We start from the raw sequence: 12,145 nt of genomic DNA, 5'->3' as shown, positions 1-12,145 counted from the left end.
GGAGTTTCCAAAATACTGTTACCTTTAGTTTGAAATCCAAGCTATTTTTAAGAAAATGGGTTTAAAAGAAAATCCTAAACTAAATGCAATTTTGCAGTGCAAGGAGCACAACAGTTTTTCACTGGTCAGGAAAATGGAGAAATTCTGAAGTCAACTCAAATTGTACATGTTGTATTTTTACCCTTTGCTAGTCAGCAAACAACAAAAGAAGTTGTTGCTTAGTTCTCATTTTGACACCAAATTGATAAGACCATGTGAACAGGCAATTAAATTAATTAATGTGTTAATTACAAAATTAAGTTAGATCATATTTGCTTCTGCCAGCAAAACTGGCATTAATGTCTGAGCCCAGAACTCAGGGCTACAGCATCTATTTGCAGGATCTGAGATCAGCTGCTTCTCCATCAAAAGGCAGGGAATAAATTCAGTTACTTGGAGAGATTTCTGAACTTCACATCAGCTTAAAATGTTGTCAAAGCATATAGCATGTGGTTATTTTTTTTCCCCTAAAATATTAATCTCAAAATATGTGGTTTCCCATAAATAATTGGGACTCAGAGGGATAAACAAACAGCTAAAAAAAGTTTCTCAGGGACTGAAATGTCTTTTTCTAGTTCATATATATTGCAGTTAATACAGATATTGCTCCTTGCTAAAGTTAAAATGAAAAACTTATCGCTTAATGATGCTTTTCTTCAAAAAGCAGCCCTCTAGTAATAATTTATGAACAAATGGCTAAGTAAATCAAAGGTGATATATGAGTCTTGATCTTTTCTATAATAGACTAAGAATGTACTTTGGTAACATATCTGGATATCTTGTACTCTAAGGTGTTTTTTTTAATGCAGTGATTTTACTGGACTATAAATAGGTGGAATAATGAAACCAGGTGTCTTAATCTCCTTCTATTCAGGGTTTCATGACACAAAATACACCTAAGCAGAACGAGCACTGTCTGAAGAACTTTGACCTGACCGAATACCGCCAGGTGCTGAGCCACCTCTCCATCCAGATTTACCAGCAGCTCATTAAGATAGCAGAGGGCATACTCCAACCCATGATCGGTAAGTTCACAGCACATTAGCTTTTAGGAGGGTATTTTTTTTTTTTCTGTAATTACCTACTCTGAGTGTTTTTTCAGACCTTTTTGTGGTGCTAGCATGACTTCTCCCCAAATGAAAAACCTGTAGTTGGCGAAGAGGCGTATGTTACAAAAAGAGTCTTGGTTTGGAGCAGGTCCTCTTGTTAGCAGTGACCTGGAGCTAGGGAGACAGACCTGGATGAGTTTGTTTATTTTCCCCCCTGATAGAAACTAATAGGGATGAGGTGTTTTTTTTTTCCCCATGATAGAAGATATCTCCTTCCTTTCTGTTGGGGAGGTAGTGACAGAGGTGAAGTGGTGCTGGTGGGTCCGTAGCAACAGCATTCCCCTCCAGACGAGGTTCATGGTTAAGCTTTTTACGGGTGGAAATGTGCGTTATGAGGGAGGAGGAGAACTGGGAAGAGGAAAAAGAAACTAATGAAGACCTTGTTTTGCAAGGGTGAGTCAGTATGAGAAGAGTTGCCTCCTCAGCTAAAGCTGTCCTCCTCCTTGCTAAGCTAATTGAGGGGCTGTTCTCAGTGCTTTATATTTTTCTAGCTGCTGGTGTTTTCCTTTGGCTCCCAGCCTGGACTCCTCTGTATCTGGGACTCTTTCCCTTTGCCCTCCAAATGTCATTGCACAAATCCTGGCTGTATCTGACGGCATCACTGCCTACCATCGCTGCATGTTCCTCCTGCTCTTTGCAGAAAGTTGTCCGTTCCTCTATCAGTTAGGCTGTAAGAATTTTATTACTTTTAATCTATCTTCATTTCTCTCAATCCTTTGAGCCAATTAATCACTTTAACTGCAGAATTTAAGGCTCTGTGGTGGGTATAGAGGGAGAATTGATTACAGGTCAAAGGAGAGCTGTTCCCTGTTTCTGCAACGTGGTAAGTGATTTCTGTGTAGTAACACCAAGGAAAAAGAAGTGTGATCCTACAGATATTTTGTGTGCTTCAACAATTTCGTATTATCACAGTAAACTAGCAATTCATGGACCTGTCTTGCTTTCAGAGCTCTCAGCATCCATCGTGTTGCATAACTGAGACTGCTGCGTGTTTATGACTGTTCACGGAGGGGTTCTTACCTCTAGTGACTAGTAGGTGGATGCAGACTTTTTTAGCTCATTTTTCCCCCCTTTTTCAGTGTCTGCAGTGTTGGAAAATGAGAGTATCCAGGGGCTTTCTGGTGTCAAACCGATGGGCTACAGGAATCGCTCCTCCAGCATGGCAGATGGTGACAGCTCCTACAGCCTGGATGCAATCATTCGCCAGCTGAACACATTCCACAGCATCATGTGTGACCAGGGTCTGGACCCAGAGATCGTGCAGCAGGTCTTCAAGCAGCTCTTCTACATGATCAACGCGGTTGCCCTGAACAACCTCCTGCTGAGGAAGGATGTCTGCTCGTGGAGCACGGGCATGCAGCTAAGGTGGGACAGGGGCTTGGGGCAGAGACGAACCTGTTTAAGGAAGTTTTGTTAACTTCATAAGGTGGTAGAAAATAGGAAAATAAAATGCAACGGGGTAAGTAAGGGGAGAAACTGTTTGGATTCAGCAGGAGGCTGATGCAGTGGCAGTTAAAGCTAACCCCTAGTGAGTAATGCCTGTGCAGCGCAGTTTGCTGCGCGGCTTGTGAATTAAATGTATGGTACAGTAATTATCTCTGGGGTGGGCTTTCCCCAGCTTTTCCTCACCCAGCCTGAGTGGGAAGGTTGCACAGCCCAAAGACTACACCAGGTGATGTAGGGTGGATTGAACACTGGGATGGAGAAGTCTCCGTGGTTCTCTCCCGCTGCCGTGTCTGCTGGTTTTAATGTAGCAAGTGTTGTAGTGTCAAAGGCTCCGGTTCTGCAGGTGGATCTTAAAGCCAAACCCCTGTTGCTGTGTGCAGTGCCTCTGGCCTCTCGTGAGCTGCAGGCAAGTGGCAGCACGGATATCTGCTGGGCTGGGATCAGGGGCCCGCGCGCCCCATCGCCGTCTTAGCGTGGTGTTGTAATAAGGAGTGAAATTTGGAATGACAGCTAGTGCAAACCTGCCAGAAAGGGCTCATGAATATTTATCAGCCCTGGCATAAATCTATCAACTTACTTCTCGGTGTAAATGATTTAAACCTTGCTTTTGCTACCCTCTCCCCTTCCCACAGTGGATCCTTTGCATGCTCCCCTTGAGCCTGGGAGTGGGCACAGGCAAAGGCATTTTTTGTGTAGATAATTTTCAGAGGTACTTGGGTACCTTGCAGGATTTTGTTAGCGTTTAAAAGCTTGTTAAAAGCTTAATTTTAATTGACTTTTGAAACTTGAACAAATCTGCATGGTGTAGAAAAGCACATCCCTTGTGCTGTTCAGCTGCTACATGGCTCATCTGTTTCTGAGGTACATAGAGTATAAGTTTTGCTTTGAGTTGTTGTGTATTAAGCTTTGGTCTGGTTGTCTCTTGCCATGTGTATCACAAATATGCATCACAAAAAGCCACGCATACCAGTACTGCAACACACCTTGAGTCTTGCAGAGGATTTTTGAGATGCTACATCTTATCTCTTGGCGCTCAGCTCACGTCTTATCTTGGTTGCTTACCCAGGTTTAACATAAGCCAGCTGGAGGAATGGCTGCGTGGGAAGAATCTGCAGCAGAGTGGAGCAGCACAAACTTTGGAGCCCTTGATTCAGGCAGCACAGCTTCTGCAGCTGAAAAAGAAAACCTCGGAAGATGCTGAGGCCATCTGCTCCTTGTGCACATCGCTCACGACCCAGCAGGTAGAGAGCAGGGCAGAGACTTACACCAGAGGCTACTGATAATTAAAGGAGTGGGAAAGGATGGTCAGCGTGCCATTCCCACCATGGGGACAACTTGTCCTTTTCAAGACTGATGTTAGGTACGTGACCCCTGTCAGAGGCAGTCGCCACGGTGGCTCCTCTCTTACAGTGCCACTGATGGTGCTGGAGCTCCAGAAATCCACAAAGATGAAACCCAGCCCTGAGGAGTTCATGGTATAAGTCAGACGCTTGGGATTTTAAACCTACCTGTTGTCTTTTGCCAGGGTCTAACCTGGTTAGGTGTGCAGGGTGCCCACCCAAGATTTGGAGTGGGAGGTTGAGAATTGCCCACCTAGGCTGGCTGCATCTGACCTTAAACTTTGAGACTCCATTCAAGGAGGATATAAACTCACTTTTTTTGCTGCTGGATTGCCTGGCCTTCATTTGATAATGCCGTAGGAAGGGAGAAGTGAGAGGTGTGAGCTGATCTCCAGCGGTTCTTGGAGATCCTTTCTCCTCTGTCTCCATCTCCCTGTCTTGAATGTGTGTTCCTGAGAGAAGCCAAGGGAGATGGTAGGGAAGGAGCAGGAGAGAGGGAGCATCGGGAGAGCTGTTGTAGAGGTGACATCAGAAGTACTGGGAAGCGGTCACCCGTGTCACCGCGTGCCAACCGAGTGGAGTCCCTGTATAAATCTGTTGTTCAAGTCTATTCCCAATTTACAAATGCTGCCATAGGAAGTGACTTTGAGAGGTCCATAGAGGCTTACCATACCTTAAAGCAGGCAAAGGAACACCAGGATGATACTTGTGCTACTTCTGCTTCTCAGTAGTGTCATGGAAGACTTATTACAGCCCTATCAAGACAAACTGTTAGTGGTGCTTTGTATTCTGGAAAAGTTTAGCTTCTTTTAACTGCCTGTAATCCTATTTTTGTTTTCAACAGATTGTAAAGATACTTAATCTCTACACTCCTGTGAATGAGTTTGAAGAACGTGTGACAGTAGCTTTCATACGAGACATACAGGTAAATTAAAGGGCTGTGAAGTGGAGGAGTTAGTACTAATGACATCTATATTAAATCATTACTAACTCCAGCATTTTGTAGTAGGCATGCTGCTGCATGTTGTCCTGGATTTAGTGCTCTGCGTGTGCACATGCTTACTTGCAACATACGGCTGAAGGGATAACCAGGCTGTTAATCACAAAGAGCACCTAAGTTCCCAGCTCAGCTAATCCAATGCTCTTTAGCAGCAACGCAACGCCGAAGTAAGGTTGCAGGAGTCAGCGAAGCATCGGTGACATGGAGTTGTTTCTGAGATACGAAGCAGAGACTGGCAACTAAAGGAAAAATAAATAAAAGAAAACCAAAGATCTTTTAATGCTCGCAAGGAGGAGGGAGGAAAAGGAAACAAATGCATTCAACTGCTCTTAGAATATGTCTCCATCGCTGAGCGGTTGAATCAAAAGTGGTCTGCTGGTATCATGGAGCGCTGCTTTTGCTGTGTGAGGGGGTCATGTTGTTTCCAAGTCCCGTGTCTTGCTTTGTGGTCATGTAGAAAACATAGCCAGGTTCTTCTGAAGCAGTGTTTCCTACAGTCTATGTGGAAGTTGCTGTAAATATTTGCTCAGAGGATGGCTGCTGCAATAGGGAACAAAATAGTTCTCACTGTTTTTTTGCAATATTGCTAAAATTGTGTACATTCTCAAATTTTTCATGTTAAACGTGACAAATGCAAAGAAAAGGCAACAACTGATACTAAATTTTTTTTCTTCTCCCACGCCTCATAGATGCACTTGCAAGAACGAAATGACCCTCCGCAGCTGCTGTTAGACTTCAAGCACATGTTCCCAGTTTTGTTCCCCTTCAACCCATCCTCCATAACCATGGACTCTATTCATCTCCCTGCTTCTCTCAACTTGGAATTTCTCCATAAAGTCTGAAGAAAGTACAAATAAGCCCACCTCTCCTACCCAGAGACCTCCAGCAAAGAAAGAAAAATCACAAAAGGAATTTAAGAAGCTCTTTAAATATGGACCAAACAGGTTTATGGAAGAACCAATACACAGTAATAAATGGATGCTAAACTGTACAGTAAAAAAGAGACTGATCTGTATGTGATTTTTTTTTTTTGGTAATTTGCAGCTCAGAATAAGGATACTTGAAATGTAGATTTATTTTTTACTGTTTGATTTTATGTTGACATAGTTCAAAGCCCATAATCATCTCCAAAAGCCACTAACAAAAAAGAATGGTGAGTGGGAGGCAACTTACTCGGATCTTCATAGGTGTCTATGAAGAAATGATAGTTAAATCAAAAACAAAATCTGAGACACTTATGCTGCCGTGAAGGACATGTCATTTGTCTAATAGCTAGGTGGTTTTGTATGTGTTAATAACGGGACATGCAATTCTGCCCCCTGTTCTTGCTAGTAACTGTATTGCGATAGTGAGTTCAGAAAGTAAATTGCAGAAGGTGCAAGTACCTATTTATCACGCCGGTTAAGGTAACGGGCTTGGATGCTGCTTGTTTCCACTGACGTGGAATTTGTCACAAATTCTATGTTTGAGACATGCTGTTGCTCCTCCTAACTACATCCAGTGCATCTGCTTCATGGGAATTCAAATAAATTGGCGGTTTGGACTTTCTTCCATTACCAAGTTTACATTAGTGACTTGCAAAGCTTTTGTCCTAGTGAAATAATCTCGAGACAAGGAACTGCCTTAGGCCTCCTGCTTCTAGTATAGACAAGCATCATCCTGATCCATAGTGTTGGCTCTCCCTGTGCTTTTAAAAGCCAAAAACTTTCATCTGGTGGCTACTGAGGTTCTTAGACCTCTTACATGACCTGTATCAGAATCTCATGCATAGGTAAGACATGCTAATGCAACCCAGTTTAATATTTGGGTCTGCAGTCCTACTTAGGTTTGGTGGGTTAGTCTTAGCCATAGCAGTCCACGGAAGAACTCTATTCAGTTCAATAGCCATCCGAAATTTTACCAGTCATGCAAATGCAGTGTTTAGATAAATGAAGAATACTTAAAGAAAAAAAAGAGTTTTAAAACAAAAGGGAATGGATAAGCAATGAAATGTTTTAACACAAAAAATTTTAAGATAGTGTGTTAGTAATGTAAGCCATTTCTTTAAGAGTGAACACGAACTCTTTGTCTACAACAAGCTTAAAGGAATAATTGCAATCAATTCAAATTCTGTTAGGATTTTTTTTAAGCTAACTTATAAATTAAAACAAACCAATCCTCTGACCTCACCAGGTAGACGTTGAAAGGGGCCAGCCACTCACAAAAGCAGCCATTGATTTTTCTCGGTACTTATCATGACACGTTGACTTCTCGGTTACTGCAGAGAGGCACCCTCCTTGCTGAGAAGGGGGAAGGGTGGGTTCCCGAGCCTGAGTGGTGTTGTACAAAGACCCTGATGGTGATGCTTCTGCCGTAGCTCAGCGTGCCAAAATGCAACGAAGATGTCTGGCAGCAGCGAAAGCCCCGCTCATCTTAGCGCTGGGAGCATTCCGCCCTTTCCACTTCCATAGTGGTCTCGCCTAAGGAGATCTTAACTTACCTGCTTTTGTGGTTGCCGTTCCTGAAGTCTCGGCAACTCCGCGATGATTAAGAGCTTTCAGAAAAACCTCTCTGCATCTGACTACTTTTAGTTGGTGTAAATCATATCCAAACAGCACATTTATGGCCAGGTACCCTGTCTGCTCAGAGGATTAAAATAGAATGTGAAGACTCTTAGAGATAGACTACATCCCACCATGCTGCAGTCACCTTTTTAGGTAAGGAGTGTGTTTTGATTTAAACATCATGTATATAATCTATGTATATACAAACTGTAATAGTCCTGTATGTACTATATATGTATATTACTATCCAGAAAGCACATTTTTAAAGAAAAAGTTGAGTGCTGTGAAGAATTATTTCAAATGGACTATGGTTTAGTACAGCTGTTACCAGTGAAGGACAGACTTAAGGCCATTTCCTAGGGAGAAGTTATCTTTTCCCCTAACCGTCACCCAACTAACGATAGAAGAAAATGTATTGCTTGTATAGTACCAGCACTACCTCCAAACGACAGTCCTTGAGCACTTGCATCTACTACGTATATTCAGTAGTGCCTTCATCTCCCCTTCACATACACTAAGGATAATGCCACCATTTTGCTGTCTGTGCCCAGCAAGCCCATGCTCTTCTGCCACTTGCTCAGCTATGATATTTTTATTTATCGTACCTACCTCTTTTCACGTTTGCAAATGAATGTTTTCGCAAGGCTCTGTATTTAATTTTTTTAATGGTAGCTTATCCCTTTTTTCCACACTATAGTAGTCATCACTGTTTAAAAATAAAAATAATTCAAAGCAGAATTCAGTCTTTGTGTAAGGTGGTTTTAACATAGTGCTATTTCTCAGAATTCATCTTAGGCCAGCAGTTTCCTCTCAGGCTCTTCAGGTCTCTACCTCTCTCTGATGTAAATTATTCAGAGTATGATTCCCAACAGATTGATTAAACCAATGGTTGTCATTCAGACTAAATGACAGGTTGCTGCAGAATCCTCTTCTGCAACGATTTTGTTGCTGATCGCAATTACAAAATGTGGTTAATGGCCTTTTAGGGGATAATGGTCTTTCGCTGGCATTTTCAGGATCATGATTTATATGTACAACAAAGAGACTTTCTTAAAAACTCTTGGTATGTATAGATGGGAACTGGGATTTAATGTCTTGATCTGTGACAATGTAGTTTATCCATTAAAATCCATCTGGAAGAAGACTCTGTATGAAATATCTTTAATATATCTTATCTTTTCTGTTAGCAGTTTTTTTGAATTTGTTTTTAAATTTTGATTTTGTTAAATTACTATGCTCAAGCATGCCCGCCTTTCCTCAGATTGGCACTTCTTTATTTAATTTAACACAAAGCATGGCTTTGAGAAAGCTGGCTGTTTCCCAGTTCTGTCTTTATTTTTAAATATTGATTATTAAGTTGAGCATTTTCCCACTGTGTGCCTTTAGCTGTTACTAAGGTAACTGACTTCTCAACCGCTGTTTCTCTGAAACAAGCATTAAAATGTGGGAATACTGTTATTGTTCTGTCATAAAAAGCTGTCCGTGGATGTATAAGTGCTTATAAAATTTCACTCTGAGGAGGTCTGCAAAAACACTTTGAAGTTCCTAGGGGAAAAAAAACCAAACACCTGACCCATGCTGATTTTTGCATGTATAATGGATCTCAGAAAAGCACTATTGGGAATCAAAAAAAAAAGAAACCCCACCAAAAAATGAAACCCCCAAAAAACCATATCACACAAACCACCACCGCTATGAAATGAACACTTCAAACTGAAGTTCAGGCACGTGCTGTCTGACCTATGAAAAGCATCCAGAACAATGTACACACTTCATTTTCATCAAGAACTTGCTTTGATTTTTTTTTTTCCTTCTTTTTTTCTTTTATTGGCATTTTGTAGCTAAGGTTGCTTATCTTTTGGCTGGTAAAGCTGTTGTAGTTGTTGAAAGAACATTAGACCTCAAACTGAATTTATGCAGTCCTACATCATAAACATTTTTTGCTCATGCAATTTATTTCCCTGTATCTAAAAGCACTTCTTTGTATGAGTGAAACAGTAGCAAAATGTGGGCATGTTTCAGAGTTTAAGCCTAGAGGCTACCTTTCCTGATACTGCAACTTAAACACTGAAATCACACCACCACCTAAAGTCTTTGCAAGATACGACCCTCCATTTGTGTGATTTGCAAAAGATACAAGTGAAAAAGATGCACTTGAAACAACAGGTCGTTTTCCTCATTTTCAATAGTAAATGAGCAAAACTGTGCAAACTTATTCTTTCAGACCATATTTAACTGAAAAAGTAGCATTTTGCCATTGCATATAAATATAATCTAATTAAAACGAATTGCATGAACTGCCATGAGCCTTTTTCCTCCAACTTTATTGATTCACATATATATTACAGTCATAAATTGATTTTTTTTTTTCTTGAAAGAAGTTCTAGTAACGTAGATGTTAAGTAAAACAATCCAGAGGACATATTCCCCAATGAGTATACAAATTATTTCAAAATGTAAATGCCAGTGGACAAAGACTTTCGAATTAAGTTGAAATTAGAAGAAAACAAATTATCAAAAAATGTGCTACTACAGTGCAATGTCTATTCTGTTTGTTTGTTTGGGGGGGTTGTGAAGTCTCATTACCTTAACGGGCAGAAGGTATAGCTGCTCTCAAAGGAGTTGAATGATATACAGGAGTGAATACTGTAGATGAAATACTACTGCTTATAAAATATTTTTCCATTTTGAACAAATCTGTAAACTACACCTTTGTTTATAGGAAAATGCTTGTAATAGTCACTGTAATATTCAGCTGTGGATAAAAAAAATTTGTGAAATAAACACTTTTGAAGAAACTGGGACTTTTGGTCAAAAATGGGAATGTAAAAATTACACCTTTCAATATTTACTTCTATATATTGAAAACATTTCTATTTTAAAATTACTAAGTACTTCACAAACACAAATGAACAGTCTTGAAGCTTTCACTTAAGAAGTTGAAAAGTTTAGAAGATAAAATGTAATTTTGGAGGTGCTGAAATACTGTGAGGTAATTAGAAACCAATTGAGCGTGGCATCATGGCCTTGAAGGCACTTGTAAATGAATGGAGAAGAGGGGATGCAGTGCCAGCCCCTGTGCGTGTGTTTAAATAAGATAATTTGATGGCAGAGAGAGGAAACATAGTAAAACCCTCTGCTTTTTTCTTAAAGACAAAGTTGCATATTGCTGGATGTTCATTGATCTCTAGACTCGTGAAACCATTGGAAATGATACTGAAAAGCCGGTCAGGAAACTCTCTAAGACTCGGTTTCGGAGTTTTAGAAAGCAGGCATTCTTTATTGCAGCGCTGGATGCACGGGGGATAGTTCCACCTAGCGTGCATACCACAGCTTTAGCACAAACAGGTTATATAGAATAACTAATTGCATATTAATCAGATTAGTATACATATACATAAAAATGATTGTAACTGATTATCATAGTACTTCCTACATCCGATTATGTGCAGTGAAGGATCTATTTGAGTCAAAGGGCTGCTTTTGCGACCACCAACCCATTTGAAGTTTTTGTTGGCTGTCCTTGAAGTCTTTATTCTTGTCCTTGTTCTTTGATCTTGAAGCTTAATGCAGTTTCAATCACATGTGGTCAGTTTCAATATTGTTCTCATCTAGCGTACAGGAACATCTAGTCATAAGAGCAGAGAACTGCGAAACTTAGGAGTAACTACCTCTACTAGTTAATTGCTTGGCTATACTTTTGTCTATTGTTTCAATCGTAGTGTTAGTGTAAGATTTCTAATAATTATTTACCAAATCTCACTTCTACAGTCACCTAGCAGCAAACCAGTTTCCACGGCTGGTACAAAATATTAAAACCATCAAAATATTTAGACATACCATACAGAATGTATGGAAACATGCTATCGAATTATGTAGGGAAAGCAGCTGAAAGATAATATTAAAGTAAAAAAACCGGGAGTCTTCACAGGAGAACTTTTTTTTTTTTTTCCTCGAAAATTTATAAGACTTACATTGCGTCAGTGGGGAGCCACACCGCAATTTTTATTTGTACACGAAGCATTCTGACTGATCCTGACGGTCTGAATGCTCCCGCTACAGTTTTTATGCGCTTAAATCACACCTCAACGTGCATTTTTCAACCACCAGAACTCCGAAAGGTGGGGTGGGTTTGTTTTTTTTTTTTTTTGGATCTCCTACCCCCACCCGGGGGGTTGCAACGGAGGGGGGCCAGCAGCCCAGTCCTCCTCTTCTCCACCCGAGGAGAAAGGCTAAATCTTGGAAGGAGGGGCAGCTCGGGGCTGCGAACCGCCATTAAAACCCCTGAGGAGGCGTTTGAGGCGAGGGGCGAGCCGCCCTCAGGGCCTCCCCTGGCTGCCGCCCGCGGGTCTCAGGTACCTTCCCCAGCACAAGCTTCCTCACCGGTCCCCGCGGAACTCGGCTTGCGCAGTGGCTACTCATCACGGACCGCGGCGGGGCGACCCCGGGCCGGGCAGGGCGAGGAGGAGCGGAGGGGAGCGGAGCGGGCCCGGTCCGCCCGCCGCCGCCATTGTTACCGGGGTAACGCCGCGGAGGTCGGCGCCACCCGCTCTGCGTTTCCTCCGCCGCCGATTCGCCAAAGTCCGCGCCGCCCTTTTCAGGCGCGGCGGAGGAAGACGAAGAAATCAAACCCAGGTTAAAGTGAAATAATAATAATAATAATTATTA

General features: G+C 41.6%; 1 protein-coding gene and 1 long non-coding RNA gene across 6 annotated transcripts in view; one reads left to right on the top strand and one right to left on the bottom strand.

Moving 5' to 3' along the window:
• MYO5B (myosin VB) overlaps positions 1–10,271 on the top strand; it is a 171,949-nt gene extending 161,678 nt beyond the window's left edge. For all 5 annotated transcript variants that reach the window (XM_030005719.2, XM_030005720.2, XM_030005718.2 and 2 more), the window contains 5 exons: positions 914–1,064; positions 2,228–2,513; positions 3,661–3,835; positions 4,779–4,859; positions 5,624–10,271. In XM_030005719.2, coding sequence (XP_029861579.1) covers positions 914–1,064; positions 2,228–2,513; positions 3,661–3,835; positions 4,779–4,859; positions 5,624–5,776 — 846 coding nt within the window. In that variant the 3' untranslated portion in view covers positions 5,777–10,271. The remainder of the gene's footprint in view (positions 1–913; positions 1,065–2,227; positions 2,514–3,660; positions 3,836–4,778; positions 4,860–5,623) is intronic.
• Positions 5,190–12,100, bottom strand: LOC115337443. Its single transcript, XR_003922149.1, has 2 exons — positions 11,837–12,100; positions 5,190–5,474 (listed from the first exon to the last, which is right to left on the bottom strand). It is a non-coding gene; the product is annotated as an uncharacterized LOC115337443 (long non-coding RNA).
• Between the last annotated feature and the right edge of the window lie 45 nt (positions 12,101–12,145).

The sequence above is a fragment of the Aquila chrysaetos genome, chromosome Z, assembly GCF_900496995.4.
Source record: "Aquila chrysaetos chrysaetos chromosome Z, bAquChr1.4, whole genome shotgun sequence".
Taxonomy (NCBI): Eukaryota; Metazoa; Chordata; class Aves; order Accipitriformes; family Accipitridae; genus Aquila; species Aquila chrysaetos.
This window is presented reverse-complemented; position numbering and strand designations above follow the sequence as displayed.